The sequence below is a fragment of the Sturnus vulgaris genome, chromosome 3 (genome assembly GCF_052056855.1).
Source record: "Sturnus vulgaris isolate bStuVul1 chromosome 3, bStuVul1.hap1, whole genome shotgun sequence".
Lineage (NCBI taxonomy): Eukaryota > Metazoa > Chordata > Aves > Passeriformes > Sturnidae > Sturnus > Sturnus vulgaris.
The window spans coordinates 91,135,221-91,153,224 of NC_142245.1; the positions used below are offsets into that span (position 1 = coordinate 91,135,221).

General features: G+C 37.1%; 1 protein-coding gene across 2 annotated transcripts in view; it reads left to right on the forward strand.

The window, feature by feature from the left end:
* Window positions 1-250: 250 nt before the first annotated feature.
* The window catches only part of HMGCLL1 (3-hydroxy-3-methylglutaryl-CoA lyase like 1), a 75,178-nt gene continuing 57,424 nt past the window's right edge, over window positions 251-18,004 (forward strand). The window contains exon 1 of one of the 2 annotated variants that reach the window (XM_014869479.2): window positions 251-436. In XM_014869479.2, coding sequence (XP_014724965.1) covers window positions 332-436 — 105 coding nt within the window. In that variant the 5' untranslated portion in view covers window positions 251-331. Of the gene's footprint in view, window positions 437-652; window positions 720-18,004 lie in introns of those variants that run through there. The other variant, XM_088162265.1, reaches the window with a different exon arrangement.

The following is an 18,004-nucleotide window of genomic DNA, read 5'->3' on the forward strand; positions in this document are numbered from 1 at the left end:
CGCTGTAGCCACGCTCTGCCCTCGGGCTATCCTCAGCGGTTTGTCCTGCATACGCGGCCCGCGATTGCGGAGCCAGCCGAGCCCGCAGCGAGCGCGGCCACCCCCTGCCGCGGCTCCTCCACCGGGAAGGCGAGAAGGGGCAGCAAGCGATGGGGGCAGGAGGCGAAGGAGACGCACAAGGCGAGCCCCGGGGCCGGCGGGCCTGAGGCGGCGGCCGCCGCAGCCGCGCGGGAGGGGACGCGGCGGCGCTCGCGCTCCGCCAATCGCGGGGCCGCTGGCGCGCGGGCCGGGAGGCTGCGCCCTCCCTGCGGCGGCGGCTGCCGGGCGAGCCATGGGCACGGTGCCGTCCGCGCTGAAGCACTGCCTCAGCTACCAGCACCTCCTCAAGGAGCAGCTGTGGATCGCGGAGCCGCCCGCGGCCGCGCACCCCGCGCAGGTACCGCCCGGCGCGGGTCGAGGGATGGGACGGAGCCGGCCCTAGGGGGAGGACGAGGCGCCGCCGCCCCCCGCCCCTCAGGCACGTCCCCCGCGCCGCTGCTGCCGCCGCCCGTGCTGCCCGTGCCCGCCGGCAGCGCCCGGCTCGCTCCCCTCTCCCGTCCTGCTCGGAGCGGCGGCGGAGGGAGGGATGCCCTCGCCCACCGCCCCGCTGGGCTGTGCCTGGTCAGTGTTTGAGCACACGGCCGGTGTTATTCCACCGTGTTCAGGCGCTGCGAACACAGGTGGGTGGTGCTGGGGCAGCGCTGAAGCAGTGGTAAACCCACCCAGCAGTGGTCCCCGCCACGCGTGATCATTCGCTGTGTGAAAATCATAAAATGGCAGGGTGACACGCATTTAAGCGGGCCCACGGCACCGGCCTTGCAGCTTGTGCGGTTCCCTGGAGCGCGGCGGGCGCGTTTGTACCGAGGGAAGAGTCAGTGCAGCCGTGGGGTGCGGGGCAGAGCCGGGGGCTGTCACGGAGCGGTGAGTGGAGGTGCCTGCTCACCCTCCTGGCTCTGAGCTCTGAGCAGGTGGGGTCAGTGGCTGGGGCAGTGTAGGCTAGAGAGATGCCCAGGCAGGCTGCCGAATCCACACCGTGGGCCGTGAGTGTCCTGAACATGACTGTAGAAATGAAGGAATGTTGCCAGCATATCTTCTCTGAACAGTCACTCAGTCCAATTCCAGCTCCAGTAATCAGTCAGTACTTCAAACCTTTAGAAAAATAAGGCAAGCCTATAACAAAAGAGTTTAAACTATACTTAAATATATTTTTAATTTTCTTTTTTAAAGAGCACCTCTTGTTGCATCTTTCTTCTGTTTTCAGATAGGGGATGGGATTATCTTCCATTTTTCTCCACTCTTTGGAAGTGAAATTTAAGGACGAGGAAGCAATGTGACTTCAGAGGTGGAGAGATGATTAAAAATATTCTGAGTGGTATGAAAACTGGTAGCATTTTAGTTTTGCTTCAAATGGTCTGAGCCTCATATCTCAAAAGTTGCTTATATGGAATACCCAAAGCAGCATTGCTGTGAGCGTAGGGCTTTATATAGGTAAGCCCCATACAGCTTCTGACTATCATATTTCACTGGGAATAGTGTCTATGCAGCATTAAATTTTGGGGAAATAATAAACTTTTATCTTTCTTTTTTTTTTTTTTTTTTTTTTTTTTTTTTTTGTGAAAAAAAGGGTTTTTTTATGGTAAAGAAATAAAATAGAATTAATGGGCTTTTATGCATTAGGCCTGAAGCAAAGCATTATAATTCTGTTCCTGTGTCCTTGCTACATTTTGCTGCATCATTTCCTTTCAAAAGACCTGAACATATTTTAAAAGTTTATTTCAAAATATCTTGATTTGCTACTTAATTGTGTCAGTCTCCTCCTATCAGATGAAGCATTTGAAAAGGCTTTTGCAACAGAGTGGGTTTGCAGCTAAAAACAATCATTAACATCTTCTAAGAAAGTAGTAGATTAAAAAAAAAAAGGCTTTCTTTATTGTAATGGATCATTTTACTTAATTTTTGCAGTGCTCTTCTTTCATTTTCGTCACCATTATTCTTCCTCCAAGGATACAGGAAGATGTCATCATCAGTAATCTGCAAACATGAGAATCAACAGCAAACATCTTCCCTGTGCACACTGATGTGGGTGTGAGCTGCACAGTGCACTGATTAAATCCAGAGTTGGTCATTGTTCATGTTTCAACATTTACTTCTGCATTACCTTGCTGTGATTTTACATGAATCTGTTCAAATTTCCATTTTTCTCACGTGGATTCTTAAGCAACACACAAAGGTTTTCCTTATGTAGGAGTGCATTCCATATCAATCCTGCTCAAGAAAAAAGTGTTTCTTGTTACATGATCTAGAAACTATACTGGCTCAAGAAATGGTTGTAAAAAGGTTTGTTGGTCTTTTTTTTTTTATGACCAGTGTATATAAGATAGTTATGGCAGCACTGCTGTAATGATATTTATGAGGGTACGTTAAGAAATAAAATAGGAAAGGGGGTTTAGGTGCAAGAACAGTTTCCCAGAAATAATGCCTTCATGGTTGATAAAAATAAAGAGTTTATTTACTTGCTGAAATATTTTCAGGAGTTCCTCAGGATTTTTCTTTAACCACCAAGTAAAATCTAAATACTGCTGCCAAGGCTCTTGTAAAAATAAATATTTTGTCTAAAAACCCCCAATATATAAAAATCTGGTTATATACTGTACTGATTAATTTGTGGTCCTGTCCAGGTTTAACCACTTGAAGCTCTTCTGAAGGTGAAATAATGGGTTCTAAAGTGAGTTGTAGGATGTCTTAGTCTTTGTTTTCCCTTATTTTTTCTTTTTCATTTAGCCAACCATTTCTCTGGTATTTTTAGAACAATATTTGGCTTTAAGAGGTAGACTTGCTTGACTAGTAAAGTTATTAAAAAAGGGAGGTGAAAATAGGTAATTTGGCTAGGTGGCTAAATAGACAGCAAATAGATTTTTCTACTACCTGTTTGTAGAAGTTACTAATACCTATTTCAGTCTTATTTAGACTAATCTATTTCATAAAAAAATTTCTGAGCACCTGACTAGTCAGTGAGACACCACATTCCTGTTGCAGTGTGTTCATCATTCTCCATATTGTTAATTTCTTAACAGTTTGCTTCAGAATGCTTCCGTAATGCTTCATACAAGAAATACAATTCAGCTTCATGTTCTTAGCATTACCCCAATGTATATGGTTTTATTAACAGATCTGATTAACTTAATATTAAAGGTCTGGTTTATTTTTTACTAAACAAGAGATATAGTCACACGAGAATTTGTTAAAGACGTGGATTTATGTCAGAACTGTAAAATGTGCTGGCATCTATGGAGAAAAGAGGTGGCTGTAGATGTTGCAGTATTGGGGTGATTTCTGCAGTGATCAAGGTTGTTACTGATGGTGACTTACAGATTTGACCAGAGTATGTAATGTACTGTGTGGTGTGTTTTGTGAAATGCTCAGGCTGAGCTGTGGAGAAGGTGTTTATCTGCTGCTGCTGTCCTCTGGTTTAGCAGGAACCTTATTGCTGGACAAGAGATGGTCTGAGAGTAACTAACATTGGTCTTATCCTACAGACTTAACGTTATATTTTCGTGTAGGCTACAATGAAATTTTGATGCACTACGGATATTCTAAGGATGTAGCAGAGAAGAGCTGGATGGCTAAAGAAGTGTGAAAGACTGGGATGAAATTCAAGGATACAGAATGATTAGGTGCTTTGAGACCTATAACCCAAACAAGAAACTGACTTGTTAGAAGAGATTGAAGAAGAGCTTTGCAATCCTCACAAATCCTCGAATGACTATGAGCTGCCAATATAGCTGTTAAAAAAAACTCAGGTTGAGTCCTCAGATAGGGTAGATAAAGTATTTTCAGTCAAACAGGGAGATGTAGATGCCATTGCAAAGAAACTGTATCTGTTCAGTTTTGGTTAGTCATGTTCAAGAAATTGAATTCCACCTGAGATAAGTGAGGTCTTGCACCACTGGGATGATTGGGAAAAAGGAGATGAAATGTAAAATAACTTGGATTTGTTTGATATCTAGTGTTAAGACCTGGAGGATGAGTAGGCAGGGTGGGAAGAAGAGGAATTAGTTGCTTAGAATAAAGGAAGATGTTTCTACCCACAAACACAAACTTATATTCAGTCCATATAATAAAGTAGAAATTTAAAAGCAAATCATCCATTGGTGGAATTGTCTGTGAGCTTTGTAATCACAGTAATGAGGATATGATTTAGGCTTACTAAAATAATTATATGATGTGGTTTCCATAGTAGCGAAAATTATTTTACTTTTAAGAACTTCAAAAATTATATAATAAGGAATAGAGGACTAGACATTTAAATGTTTTAAAAAAGAGACAATTCCATGTCCAGTTTTTAAATTACGTTGCATGGCTTATAATACTTAAGGTCAGAGTATCAACTTTAGCATGAGTTCATCTGCTGCTTTAAACTGGGGAATCCTACATTGAAGGAGGCTAGTGGTTAAGCATAGCTAAATTATAAGCATCTTTTTCTTAAATGCTTATGTTTATGTACTACTAGCTAGGTGTATTAAGGGGTATAGTAAAATAAGAATATATTAAAACTCATATGGTTTGGTGAGAGCTACCTACACTTACAGCAAATATAGCAAAAATAAGACAAAGATAAGACTCTAGTGTCTTATTCTGCTGGATGTAGCTGTGACTCTAGGAAGTGTAATGTCTAAATAATGCTAATGTGTGCCATGTTAAGTTGTAGGATTTCTGTCGCTGACTTTGGTGGTCATATGGGAAGCAATATCCAGAATCATTAGCAGCTGTTCAGGATATTACCGTTGGAAAGTTTTGTAACTGGAGAGGAACAGAAATTCTAGGTGCTAAATATGTAAAATAATGAACAAAAACGTGTGTCCTCTAATTTAGACAGCTAACTCTCTTTCAGAGCCTTGATTGCAATGATTTATATGCTACGTGCCTAAATATCCAAACTGAAAATGCACAGACTAAGATTCCCTCATCTCCTCACTGCATGACACTCTTGGATCAAGAGATGCATACAAGTGTCTTACTTTTGCAGTTTATTATGTATTATTTATAATTATTTATTATTTATTAGTTTAGATTTTGTAACAGATTGATGTGTTTTAAACATATGCTAGAAACCTCTCAAATTTATTTTTAAAGTAACTCAAGAATAACAACAGAACCCACAGTCCATGTGACAGTTATATATGTCTTACTTATGTTTGACTCTTGATTCAAATTACAACATAAAAAATGAGGTGTATATTATTATGCAACCTGGGAGGAGACAGCAGATCTCTTTTATTTGAGTCTTTTAGGTACACCTCAGAGCAACTGATGTGAGACACACTGTATTTCACGTTCTTTTTATGTCTGTGTAATTATATATTCCGGGAATAAATTTACATTTGCTGTCTCTCATCAAATAACTATTTAGGCTATTTTCATTTTTTAATTTCATTTATCTAGTTAAGAAGTACTATAAAAAATTGCTGACAACAATATTGCAAGTTTATTAATTTACTATGACAATTACCATACATCACTGTTCATTGTTTACACCCTTTTTTTTTTTTAAATCTGATGAAAATTGCATATAAGTAGAGTAAAAACAAGGTAATTTTCCTGGACTTTATGTTGCAGTTTGTTTCTTAACTCTCAAAAGATGGCATTATTTAAAGATAATTGATGAAATCTTTATAGGGAAAGTGTGTTAATTTCACTGGACAAAGATCTTTTTCCCTCTTTCTTTTGCCCACCATTCTTACCCCATTCTGTGTTTTCATCCTGACCTTGTGTTGTCTTTCATATAACCAAAGACCAAATAATTGATCACTGAAAGACTATGAAATTCCTGGTTTCCAGTCCTACATTCTTCTAGCCCTTCTGTATTTTTCTACATGCAGAAGCCTTGTCAATACAGAACTCATTAAATGGATTATTTTCTAGGTGAATACATTACAAGAATGTCCCAATAATGGGACTTTTTTTTTCTGCTTTGTTGCAGATTCCAAGGAACATTTATTTTCTTAGTGTTTGTGAGATGTAAAGCATACAAAGTTATTATAAAAATAGAATAAATAGAAGAATAAAGTAGAAGAGATTATAATTTAATTTTAAATTTTAGCAATCTATTCAGTTTGTATCAGCATGCTCTTTTTTTCTTGTTGAATTTGGGAATGATGAATGGCATATGATACATGCTGATACTGAAGGCAATAAATAAAACACCCTCCCACTAAATTTGACTGGAGTAGGGAGAGTGCAATGCAGAGCTCTTTGAAGTCAAGAGGAGTTTCCCCTTCAGAAGATCCAGTCACTAGACTCCTGCCAGCTTTTTCAGTCAAGTATTTTATATGCTGCAGAGTAAGATCTCAAGAACATTGAAGAGAGAAAGCCCAAAAAGGCTGAGTAGTTGTTTCGTTAGGGGTGCCAAACAGGATATTAGAAGTTAAGCTGATAAAGTGTAGGTTTTACCTAAGTGGAGTCACTGACTTTCAGTTCTTTTGGACCATTGGCCTGTAAATCTTGAATGGATAGCAGGAGCTTTTTAGTTGATAGAGATCTATGCTATATTTGGATTATTAAGTGATTTAAAAATTTTATGATAAAGGTGCAAATATTGTAAAGGATTTGCTTTGCAAATTTGGAAACTAAAAAATGCCCAGGAAGTTTTTACTCAGACCCCATATCTGCTTTTTGGTATGATTCCATTTTTTTACTTTTCCCACCTCCATCTCCTTCAAAGCTTAAATATGGGCACAGTGATGTTAATTTCCTCTCATGCCAGCTCAAGGAGGAGGATTGACTTAAGGCACCCCACATGTCAGATAATAATTTTAAAATTCATGCATCTTGAGATTATTCTTTTCTCATTACTTTGGCTGAGAGTGAAAATAAGTGAATTGCTGAAGATCAGTCAGGTCCCAGTTTAATTCCTACTTAAATAAATGAGAATTTCTTTTAATAAGGATCTTATTTACAATTTATAGGTCTTCTGTCTTTTAACTTCAGTAAGGAAATCTCACCTTAGAAGCTTTGAAGCAGGTCATACATAGAAGTTTGCATAAAGCAAAACATTTACTGCTTCTAATTAGTCAAATTTTCTGGTTTTTAACTTTCTGATATGGTGACTAATAAATAGTATTAACTGTTGTCTCTATAGTAGATTTTAGATTTTGGTTTTTTTTTTCACTTAGAAGGAATGCTGGGTACCTAGAATGCTTAAGGGTGGAATGCTGTGGATGAAGTTACTTGTTTTCTCTATGTTTTACTGATAGGGCTATATATAGGTCCTTCTGAAGAAGAGGGCAGCTTCAACTCTTGCAGCACCTGGGTTGAAAGATTCACATGTTTATGGAAGTGTGTGTTTGAATTTCAGTTTATATGTGAATAGCATGCAGTAAGAAACTGGTGCAGTATAGGTACAATCCAGAGATTAAGCTGAATTCTTGTCATCTTTATTCCTTTCACTGCATAGATATTTGAGGTGTTTAAACAAGTCGATGATTCTCTGAAATTTTAGGAACTGAAGGCTATTGAGAATCCTTAATGTAAATTGTAAAGTATGAAAGAAGTTATGTTTAAAGAAACTGTGGAGGGCTTCAGAAAAGTAGTTACTTAGTACCTCAGGCTGTGTTGAATTCTATTGTTTAACTCTCTCGTTCATTTAACAAAGGTATAATATTTTCTGTAGCATCCTTCTTTTCTCTCAAATGTATATTTATAAAGATAGATGAAGTATGAAAGAGACAATGTTGTGTGGTATTGTGAACTTGCTGGGCGAAATGTGCCACCTTAAAAGTTTGCCGAGGCCCATGATAGTGTAGATGTGGACCTTGACATACAGTGCCATGCAGTACTATGCACTCTGTAAGTATCATCAATTAATTGAATCTTAGAAAATGTCAGAACAGAAAAATAATAATTTTAATAATGGGAATAAAAATCAAGCCGAAATTGTGGGAAAAGATTCTCTCTGTCTATCTAATCCATCCATCTTCTGTCACTTAGGAAAACTCATCAGGATATTGAAATTCTGAGAGAAGTTGCTTTATTGGCTGATCTGAAATTTTTGCGATAAGGGCATGATCAAAATCAGACTTTCATACTGTGCTTAGTACCCATAAAACAAATTCATCATTTTTGCTTTTCAGCAAAAGGGAAATATTACTACTGTATTAATGTGTGCTTATATAGCCCTTTTGGGGTAGAAATGTCAAAATGGTGCATGTGCTCTAAAATTAAGCAGTGCAGTAGAGATGAAGGATTTTTGTACTTCGTAGTATGTTGATAGGGACATAACATACAATGAATGGTAAGAACTTTATTACATAAGATATTATTAATCAGACACATATTTTATTATCTGGTATTTTAATCAGTCACTTCAGAGGAATGAGAAAACTGCTAAATGCATGGTTTACATTTCAGAAAAGTATTTCCAGGGACAGTTTTAAGGGTTGCCTTTCAAACTTATTACAGTTAGAAGTAATCAGCTCATAGCGTTTTTTTCCTAACTTTTAGAATTTAACCTAGTTGGATTAGTTATCATGTCAATGATGAAGATTTTGATTAGCATTTGGGACAAAGTTCTAATATTGCGAAAGATGGAAAAGATGCTGCAGGTGATAAGAAGGAAATTATATTTACTGTTGGAATGTTGTTACAGCCAGTATTATTTTTAGATAATTCCCTTGTTAAATGGAGATTTATTTTACAGTTTGGTGTAAATGAATGAAAGTTACTCCAATTGTGGCATTGCATTTGAATTTATTTGGATTAAATACTCTTATGAGAGTAATTCTCAGCAGCTCTTGTGACAAAAACACAGATTTATTACATGCAAAAACTGCTAAAAGTTGCATTGGTGAAAAAACTGTGCTGGGTAGACATTTATTCTTTGTTTGAGTGGGGGTTTTTTGTCCACAGATGTTAGCTGTTTTGTATGGGAATAAAGGTGTTAGTTTATGAGTTTCTTGGAAAAAAGAAGTTTAAAGGCTTTGAATGGATGAGATGTGTGGACTGAAGCGCCAGAGGACATTGCCGGAATGTTAGGTGAAACCCGTGGGGAAATAATTCAACAGCAGCATCTGGAAAGGAACTGTATGTGGCTTTAGGGCTTACTTATAATGCAAGTAGTTAAGATGAGATTAAATATAGGTGTTAGTATGTGAGAAAGGGAGGAACAAGGTAAGTGATGAAGGTATATCATGTGGAACACTGGGATTAGGGTAAAGATTTCACAGAATCTGCAGCAGATCACAGCTGAATTTTTAAAACCCTGGAAACATAATTTGAATTGAACTATGTACTAGCTTCATAAAAAGTAAAGCAGCGTACATGAATATTTTACTGGGGAAAGAGAAGACAGAATATAGGCTAGTTGATTGGCCTTGGCATGTTACTTTTGTCAGAATGGGATGAATAAAGATAATGGAAGTTTAAGCTACTAAGACAGTTGGCTGTTGGCTATGCAGAGAGGAATCAACTGGTAATTGAGAATTTTCGCTTGTCTCCCTGCCATGTTTTGATATTCATGATTTGATTTAATTTCCTAAGCACTCTTGTCTGATGCCATGTGGGATGCCCTAAGGTAGTTGAGATGGCTTATAGGGTTGTCAGGTATCGAATAGGATTTACAGGAGACTCGTGCATCCCAAATGCACAAGGGTGCCTGTAATTAGCCAGCTGACTTGTGCTCCTGGTGTTTGCTGTGCTGTTGAATATGCTTTTGGCCATTGCTGACAGTGCTGAGAAGTGGCTTCATTCAGTTGGCCATTCTTCATTGATAATCCCATTTAGGATGCCCTGTAATATCCTCCTTTATCTCCAGCTTCCAAAAAGCCACAGACCTGTGTCCTGCATGCTGTGTTTAGGGAACCTTAAGACATTTTATGTGAATATATACATTGACTGTACAGAGATACCTAGGACACCTGTAGACATAACTGTGTAGATACTTAAGTGCAGGTGTTTTAAAGTCCAGTTGAACCCTATCATTAAGAACATTTCAGGACATTTTGAGCTTAATGAATGGTCTGGCTGCATTGCCATTTAGTCCATAACCAGCATTCTCTATTGTCAGTGGTTGAAAAAATCCCTCAGTTAAGTTAATGTGTCACAGTAAAGTAAAAGTACACCTAATAGTAATGCTACCAGACATTCTTTCCTTTTCTTTGTCCTTAGTTAACACTGGTCTTATTACCAATTTTACAACTACATAAATTTCTTTCTCATGAGTTGAGCACTTTATTATCCAGAATATGGAGATTTGAAAAAACAAAGCAGCTTCCTAAATGTGCAAAATCTAGAAGTGAAAGCAATAAAAAATGGGGAAACACCATGATTCAATTTGCCATGACAACCTTTAATCTTCTCAAACAGTCCAAAGTTATATGTTCCAAATTTGTTTTTATCTTTGTCACAGTTCCTCCAGTGCCAGTATATTTTGTTCTACCTTTTCCACTTCAGTGTTTTCAGGTTTGCATGATTCGAATGTGCTACATTGCTATTTACTGTAATAAATTAGAAATTTAACCAGTTCAGAAGATGCTGTGACATATCATTATTACATGAATATTTTTTAGTAAGCTTATGGAAAATGATAATGTATTTTAAATGTTTATTTAAAATCTAGCACTTTATATCTATGTAATTTTAAAATTCCATATAAGGAAAAATTTTAATGCCTTTCATTATTTTCAGCTGAATAGGAAGAAAATTATATTCTTTAAATATGCTCACGTTTGACTAATTTCATTGTGAAAATGGACGATTTTTATAGCATCAAGAATGACGTAGTGTTCAAATTATAATTTCCTTGCCATTATTGGGAAATTATTATGGTGATACTTTACAGATGTTATTTTTCTAAAGAGCTTTATAAATTTCAAATTCTCCTGAAGGATGAGTTGCCAACAGTGATGAAATAAATAGTCATTAAAATACTGTCATTTTAATCAATGTCTTTTGGAAAGAGAGCTATGGAAAACATAGTGGTGGGCCACCTGTACTTAAATTAATGATTTACTCAATCTCTTAGGCCCAGCCTTTGGGCACAGAAGATGATTTTGATTGTGATAGTAATGGAGAGTAGTTGTTTTACTTTCAGCTTTTAATTTTAATTCTTAAAGATCTATGCATAACTCACTTTTATTGACAATGAGTTATTTAGAGAGACTTACCTGATAGGGTAGATGGGCTGACTTGTCAGTATATTCATTTTCCCCCTCACTGATATCCCAAAGTATTTTAAAGAGCAAATTGCTTGCACATGTTTGATTTGTAATGGTGATCATGCCTCTGCTTTTTCAATGTGTGTGGAAAAACACCACTCTTTCTCCTTTCTAGAATTCTGTCTTTTGTCTTGCCTATAAAACACTGTACACACCATAATACTATTACCATAAATAATAGTAAAGGAAAGTGTGGGAGGTTTTGGCTCCAGTGTCATCAGTGTGCTGTTGATCTCCGTTCTCTGTATCCTTTTCATCCAGCCCAGATGGCAGAGTATAATTGCTTTTCCAGGCTTTGACCAAGATAGGGATATGGATGAAAGTGAGTTGGCTGTAAATCAGCTTGGTTAATGGAGAAATGCTGCTTGTTAGCCAAGGGAAGCATTTAGGGAAATAGAAAAAGGTAATGTATACACCATATCCTGAAAATACATTTTTAATTTTTGCTGAAGTGACTGGCTGTGTTGGCCTCCTGTTGGTAATAGAGGTCTCTAGTACCATTTATTATTGATTTCACTGTAACACAAATATAACTGTGATTGCCTATGCCTCTGCTACCACCTGACACTACTAATAGATTTCTTGATCCTTATTTTTCAAGTTATCAAAAATTGTCAGTGACTGCAGCACATCTATGTGCTTTTTTAGGTTGCTTGAACTCTTGGCTGTAATTTGGGTGTTCAGATCTCTGCTATTCCATGTGCTTTGCATTTGTTGAAAGCAGCAACAAATGTTTTTTAGAAGGTGTCAAGTCAAGTTGTCAGTGATAATTCAGAAAGTTCAGTCTCATCCAGGAGACTGCTATTTGACAAATGTGGCCTATTGCTTTTGTCAGGTTATGAATGAGTTTTTGTGAAATATAGACATAAATATTAAAGAAGGTGTTTCTTTGTTTTCAAAGGTAGTGAACAATCTTTGGGCTTGATTTTATCTTTCTGTTTGTCCTGTAATACTACTACTTTTTTTTTAAGAGCTTCCAACATCATGGCAGAGAATTGGACATGGTTTCCAGGTACTCTTAGAACTAGCTGCTGCTTCTGTTAGACACTCAGTCTCCAGTTCCTGAGATTTCCTTCTTTCAAAAGCTGTCAGAACAGCATTTTGTTAGTGTGCCATATGTGTGGAATTTTCTGATCCACTGGAGCTTGCATTTGGTAAATTTTAAGCCATTACCACAGAAAATGTCTGTGTGACTCTGTAGTGACATGTAGTAAGTTGTCCTTGGCCGCATAGTTAGAATGTAGCGTGGATTTTGATGATCACAGTTTAAAATGTGTAACATATATAATTCAGTGTATATAATTCACTTTTCTTCCCTTTGGTTACTAAAGGGAAAAGCTTCTGAGGGTCTGTAACTATCTTCCCATCAAAATTGCTTCACAGATATACTTTCTCTGGCTGTTTGGATTGAGTTATGAAAATAACAATGAAATGTCTAAATTAATAATCTTAAATGTTGATAATTGTATGCTTATATTTCCACAGATTTATTTTAATTATTTGAAATACTATTAGTCATTGTATTGTATATTATTAAAACTTACATATCTTTCTTCGTAATGTTTATATTAAGATTTTGTTCATGACTATTATATAAAGTGGGAAATACTGCTTTATTGATTTTCTATCCATCATTGCCTTTATTGTATCCCTGAGATAACACCACCAGTTAAGTTGTGTGCTATCATTTCACCATATGTATGCTTTGTACAGTTTTGGGGTTTGAAAGTGACATATGTAAAGTTACAAAGCAAGGATTTAATGAGGACTGAAGCTAAAGAATATCGGCTAACAATTCATGGTTTTATATCCTGCTACTTAGAAAAACAGTTGCCTGGCATAGTAGTTGAGTGTAGCTCATCAGTTTTGGAAGAAAGACATTTTGTGTTCTCTTCAAATAAAGGAGAGAAGGAGAAGAAAATCTAGTTTATAAAGAAACTGAGAAGGTCATAGAGAAATACAGAATAATATTGTTGCAAGATATGTATGGTAACCCATGTAATTTGTTTGACTAAGAGTAGTAGTTTCAGAATGCATTCCAAACCCACGACATGGTAAATAAAACAGTGAGGAATCTTTAAGCTTGTTTACTACTTCTGAACTCTGGACTTCCTCATGAAAGGGGAAAATGAGTAATAACCTAAGAAGGAACATGAGTTTAGTCTGCGATGTGATATGAAAAGTACAACAGAAAACAACTTTCACGTTCCCATGCATTTAAAAATGTATTATTATTACATTTTATTCTTTTAAAATAAAAGCATTTTATGCCTTTAAAATAAAAATGAAAGTAGACACCTCCAAACAGTATTCAAATGTATGACTACCCTTTCAATTAAACAAAACAGACAGTTCCAGGCTTTCAGTTTATGTGTGTTCATAGTTCAAGCTGAGTTCACTTCAATTGGTTATATGAGGTAAATTGTGTACTGGAGGCAGCTGCAGGTTCTGGTTTCCCATCCATTAAGTACATCCACTGTAAGCAAAAGAGTAAACTACAAGTCACAGAAAATAATCAGCAGGTGTTTCACCCCAAGTATGTGAGAGTTGAGCTCTTCATATAATATAAAGGAAAACAATCTTGCAAGTTAGGAATTCCTCCTGTTCCCTCTCTCAGAATCCTGCAGACAGAGATTATATTGATTTATTAACTCTGTAGCTCTTTAGAAAATGTGCAATTTTGTGTTTGTCTGAAAGAAATGTTCTTTCTTATTGAAAGGAGTTCCTAATTTGTTTTGCTACATCTCATTGCATTTTGCTAAGACCAGGGAAGTACTGTGCTGTGAAATTGATTTGCAAACTTCGTACCTCTGTGGCAGTTGTCTGTGTGATAGGTGACTTAGTACAATTGCATATTATGCTTAAGTTTTCTTTTTTGTAAACATGGTTCTGTTTGTGTATCAGACAGAACCTTTTTATTATTAATTGGATTTTGGTATATTTTTTCATGTCAACCCTTGTTCGTTGCTTGAGTAAAACATTATTCTTTGGGATTACTGTCATAGCATCTGATGGCTGTAGCCTCCAGTGGGTAAGGAGATAAATCAGTTAATACACAAAACACTAATGTTCAGGTGTATTTTATGAGTGCTGCTACTCTAATCTGAAAAGTGTGATATATCTGGCTTTCATCAACAAAGCTTATCCTTAGGGTGCTAGGCATTAACAGCTACTACACTTTTGGTTTAGGTGCAATTGATAGAAAGGGGCAAAGAAAAGGAGAAATAGACTGCATTCTAATCCCAGCCTGTCTGACTTGGGGTAGAGAAATACTTGAGGAGTATATATCTGAATTGGATGTTAAGGAACAAATTTCAGGTACTAGAACTCTAGAATAAGGAATTTGTTAGGGAGCAGTTAGGGCCAGCAGCTTCCTAAGGGAGGGACCTGAGGGTGGTAACAGGCAGGTCACCAGGCAGTCCCACAGGAGCTGAGTGGGGTGAGAGGGGTAGGCCTAGAGAGGGCTCAGGCACGAGTGCAGGTCATCAGGCGAGTTTGTGGTGTTAAGGGAGGTCCCAGGTTATGGCTGGGAGTGCAGGTCTGTGAGTCATGGTCAGGCTTCAGTCCAGAAACGGAGCTCTCCATGCAAGCCTGCACCCCTCAGGCAGGTCCATGGTGATGAAAGAGATCCAGGGTCAAACTGCAGAGTCAGTCCATGGATCTAGATCTGGATTGATGTGAATTCACTGTTTACAGAGGAGCCATGGTGGGAAAACAAGGAGGCAAGAATTAATTTGGTCTGATTTGCTTCTAAGGTGTGGTTTGGGCAGAAGAACAGAGATCATGCCAGTTGCTCCAAAAAGATGCTCTGAAATGACTTAGTATCCTTTTCATGGGACTGGTGCTAGCTGAGGTTTCTTAACTTTGACCTGAATACCTTGTCTGCTGTAGCTTTGGAAGATCTGTTGTAAAGGATTTTTAAAAGGAATAGTGATATATAGATGGTGTTTTGCTTTTTAAAATTTGTAACTATGTCTGCGAGTAGTGTAGTTGAGCGTCATTCAAATGTTCTAGTTTAATGTAAGAATAGTATTCTTAACACAGCAACTTTTTTTTTTTCCAGTCTTCTGGGCACTTCTTATTAATATCATTTGTTACCTTTTGATTTTCCAGCTCATCAGAATACTTGACAGAATTATTTTTTCCAAATCTTAATTTCTGTTTTCTAAATAAAAGTAATAGTTTTTTTTATATTTGTTAATATTATTTCTACTTTATCACCTTTGTCTCTACCATTAAAGTCCTCTTTGTAAACAGGATTAGGTCAAACAACTGGCCACTGACTGTTTATACCACTCCAGAGGCATAAACATGATTCTCATAGTTCAGTTAAATTCCTTCTTGTTCAAAATCATATTTTTTATGTTTTCATATGAATGACTTTTTTTTTGTAAACAACCCTGCAACAATAAGAAGTAGTATACTAGCAGATTATATTGGAATTTAATAGTTAATGTAAATGACAGTAGAAATATTAGGGCTATTGTTTTATCATAGAAATCCCTAAAGTGAATTCTCTCCCAGTTCAAACAATCTCCTGATATATGTAAATCACTACTCTTTCATAAGGTCAAACAAGCCTTCTGACCTCAACAATTATTTGGTTTATTCCAGATAGGTTTACTCTGGACTTAACTAATTTTATTTAGTCGTGATTGACTTGGATTCTATATTTTGCCCTCCCATGGACAATCTCCAGTTGATTGAATTATTTTTTGAAGTAGGAAGTCCCAATATTTCTACTCATTAAGTGCCAGGCCACTGTTTTATCTATGACATGCTAGTTTATAGGCTAGGATCAATTTTGCCATTTCATTTTCTTAGTCAATCAGCATCAGAAACAATATGAAGAGTCCTAAGTATTATCATATGTATTGCTTTTATTGAAATGCATCTGGTATTTCAATGGAATTTTGTACTCTGTTGTAACTGCTTTGTCTCTAGTATGTCTATGTTAACATTCAGGTCATGCATGTGGACTCATATAATAAGAAAACTTCATTTGATGAAAGATTCTCAGGGGTTGAGGGTTTTTGCTAGTCATGGTTCATTCATGGCTACTCTTCTCCCAGTGGTCGTGTCAGCAGCATACAGCAGAGGTTCTAGAATGAGTACTCAGTTTATCTTTTCTGAGGGATATTCCTCAGGTGCATCCCACTGTTTTTTTAATCTTCTCTCCATTTTTTCTCTAGTTAAGCTGGGAATTAATATGTTTTTTATCTGCTTTCTAGTAGTATGAACTATGTGAACAAGGATTTTAATTTCTTCCTGTTTATTTCCTCTATGCCTTGTAAAGTTTAGAGACATCTATGTGTTCAGAAGATTGATCACTGTTTTCTTTGTTCTCCTTCCAGCAATCATATTATTTATCTTAGAGCCTTCTCCTGGTTTTGGGCATTTTTCCATGTCACTACAGATACACATTATGGAGTTATGATGCCACCTCCCTCCTCGTTCTTGTTGAAAACTGCTTTCCTGAATACTTTGTACACGATGGACCTACCTTTGTTCAGTTGTCCACTGTGCCAGAACACCACCTTGTGGAAAAGGAAAGCAGAGCTTAATTTTGCTTGCTTAGGATTGAAAAGACCTGAACCTCCAGATCCTTCTCTCTTACTTTTGTGTTTTTCAGTTACCTTTCAGAAGCTCTTAGTAATATTTGCCATTGCTGGTTCTGCCCTTATGAATGACCTTCATGGAATAAAAATCAGAAGGCTGAAAGAACCTTAACACCTTTAGTAGAAGTAGTGAAGTAATGAGAGAGCTTAAAAAGTGCGTTTATTTAATTTCTTTACATTTATTGTTACATTAGGGAGATTATACTGCTTTAATTAAAAGTTACTAGGGTTTTCTGTAATGAACCTAAATTTGCAGCTATTTATAGTTGAGAGAAAATGTTTCCATACAAAAATTTGGCATTCAATGTCCCAAGCTAAATGGTTTGGTTTTCCTTTCTCTATTTCTTTTAAAATACTCTTTGGCTGCATTCTGTTTTGAGGGAAGCTTTTTTTTTTTCTTTTTTTTTTTTGTGGTTTTATATGCTTTTTGTGCTTCCTTGGCAAGGCTTGCTACATGGAAAAACAAATTTTCCAGGCTCTTAGTCTTTTATGTCAGCTATTTCCTTTTTGATATTTAAAACATGATACTTTGGTGGTCATTACTTTTTAACAGAGACCCTGTTTTATTCAATAAGCAGTCCCCCCTAAGTATTTGCCGTTAATACTTTATATATATTGTTACATAAAAATAGTTCATATAGTTAAATTTAGTAATTCTGAAACAAAATTGTATACCTGGCATGTTTAGTGGTACTAAAATTGGTACTTGTGTATTTCTGCAAAGTTCACCATTTCTCATACATTTAAAATATGGAAACTGGTTTTCATTTTTCTATTTATTTCTATGTTCTAATTATTATCTGTAGGTCATTTAATACCATACTTAAAGGTGTTGAAATTTTCTAAGTTGGTCTCATTGGTTCAGAAAATCATTCCTTTTACCCAAGGATGTAGTGTACATTTGAAATGCTCCAGTTAGTGTTTGGGGAAATGAGTCCTGCAGTTCATGAAGCCCAAGTCCTTGTTGAGGTCTGATGCCATCCAGGTAGTAAACAGAGAAGTGTTTAAACTCTGCCTAGATTCTTACAGACTTAGTGTGTTCTGTGCATTTGAAGCTTGACTGGTGAGTCAGATGACCTTGAGCCTGGCACAGAATGTGACTAGTGGCTCAGGCAATTTCTTCAGATGTGATTTAAG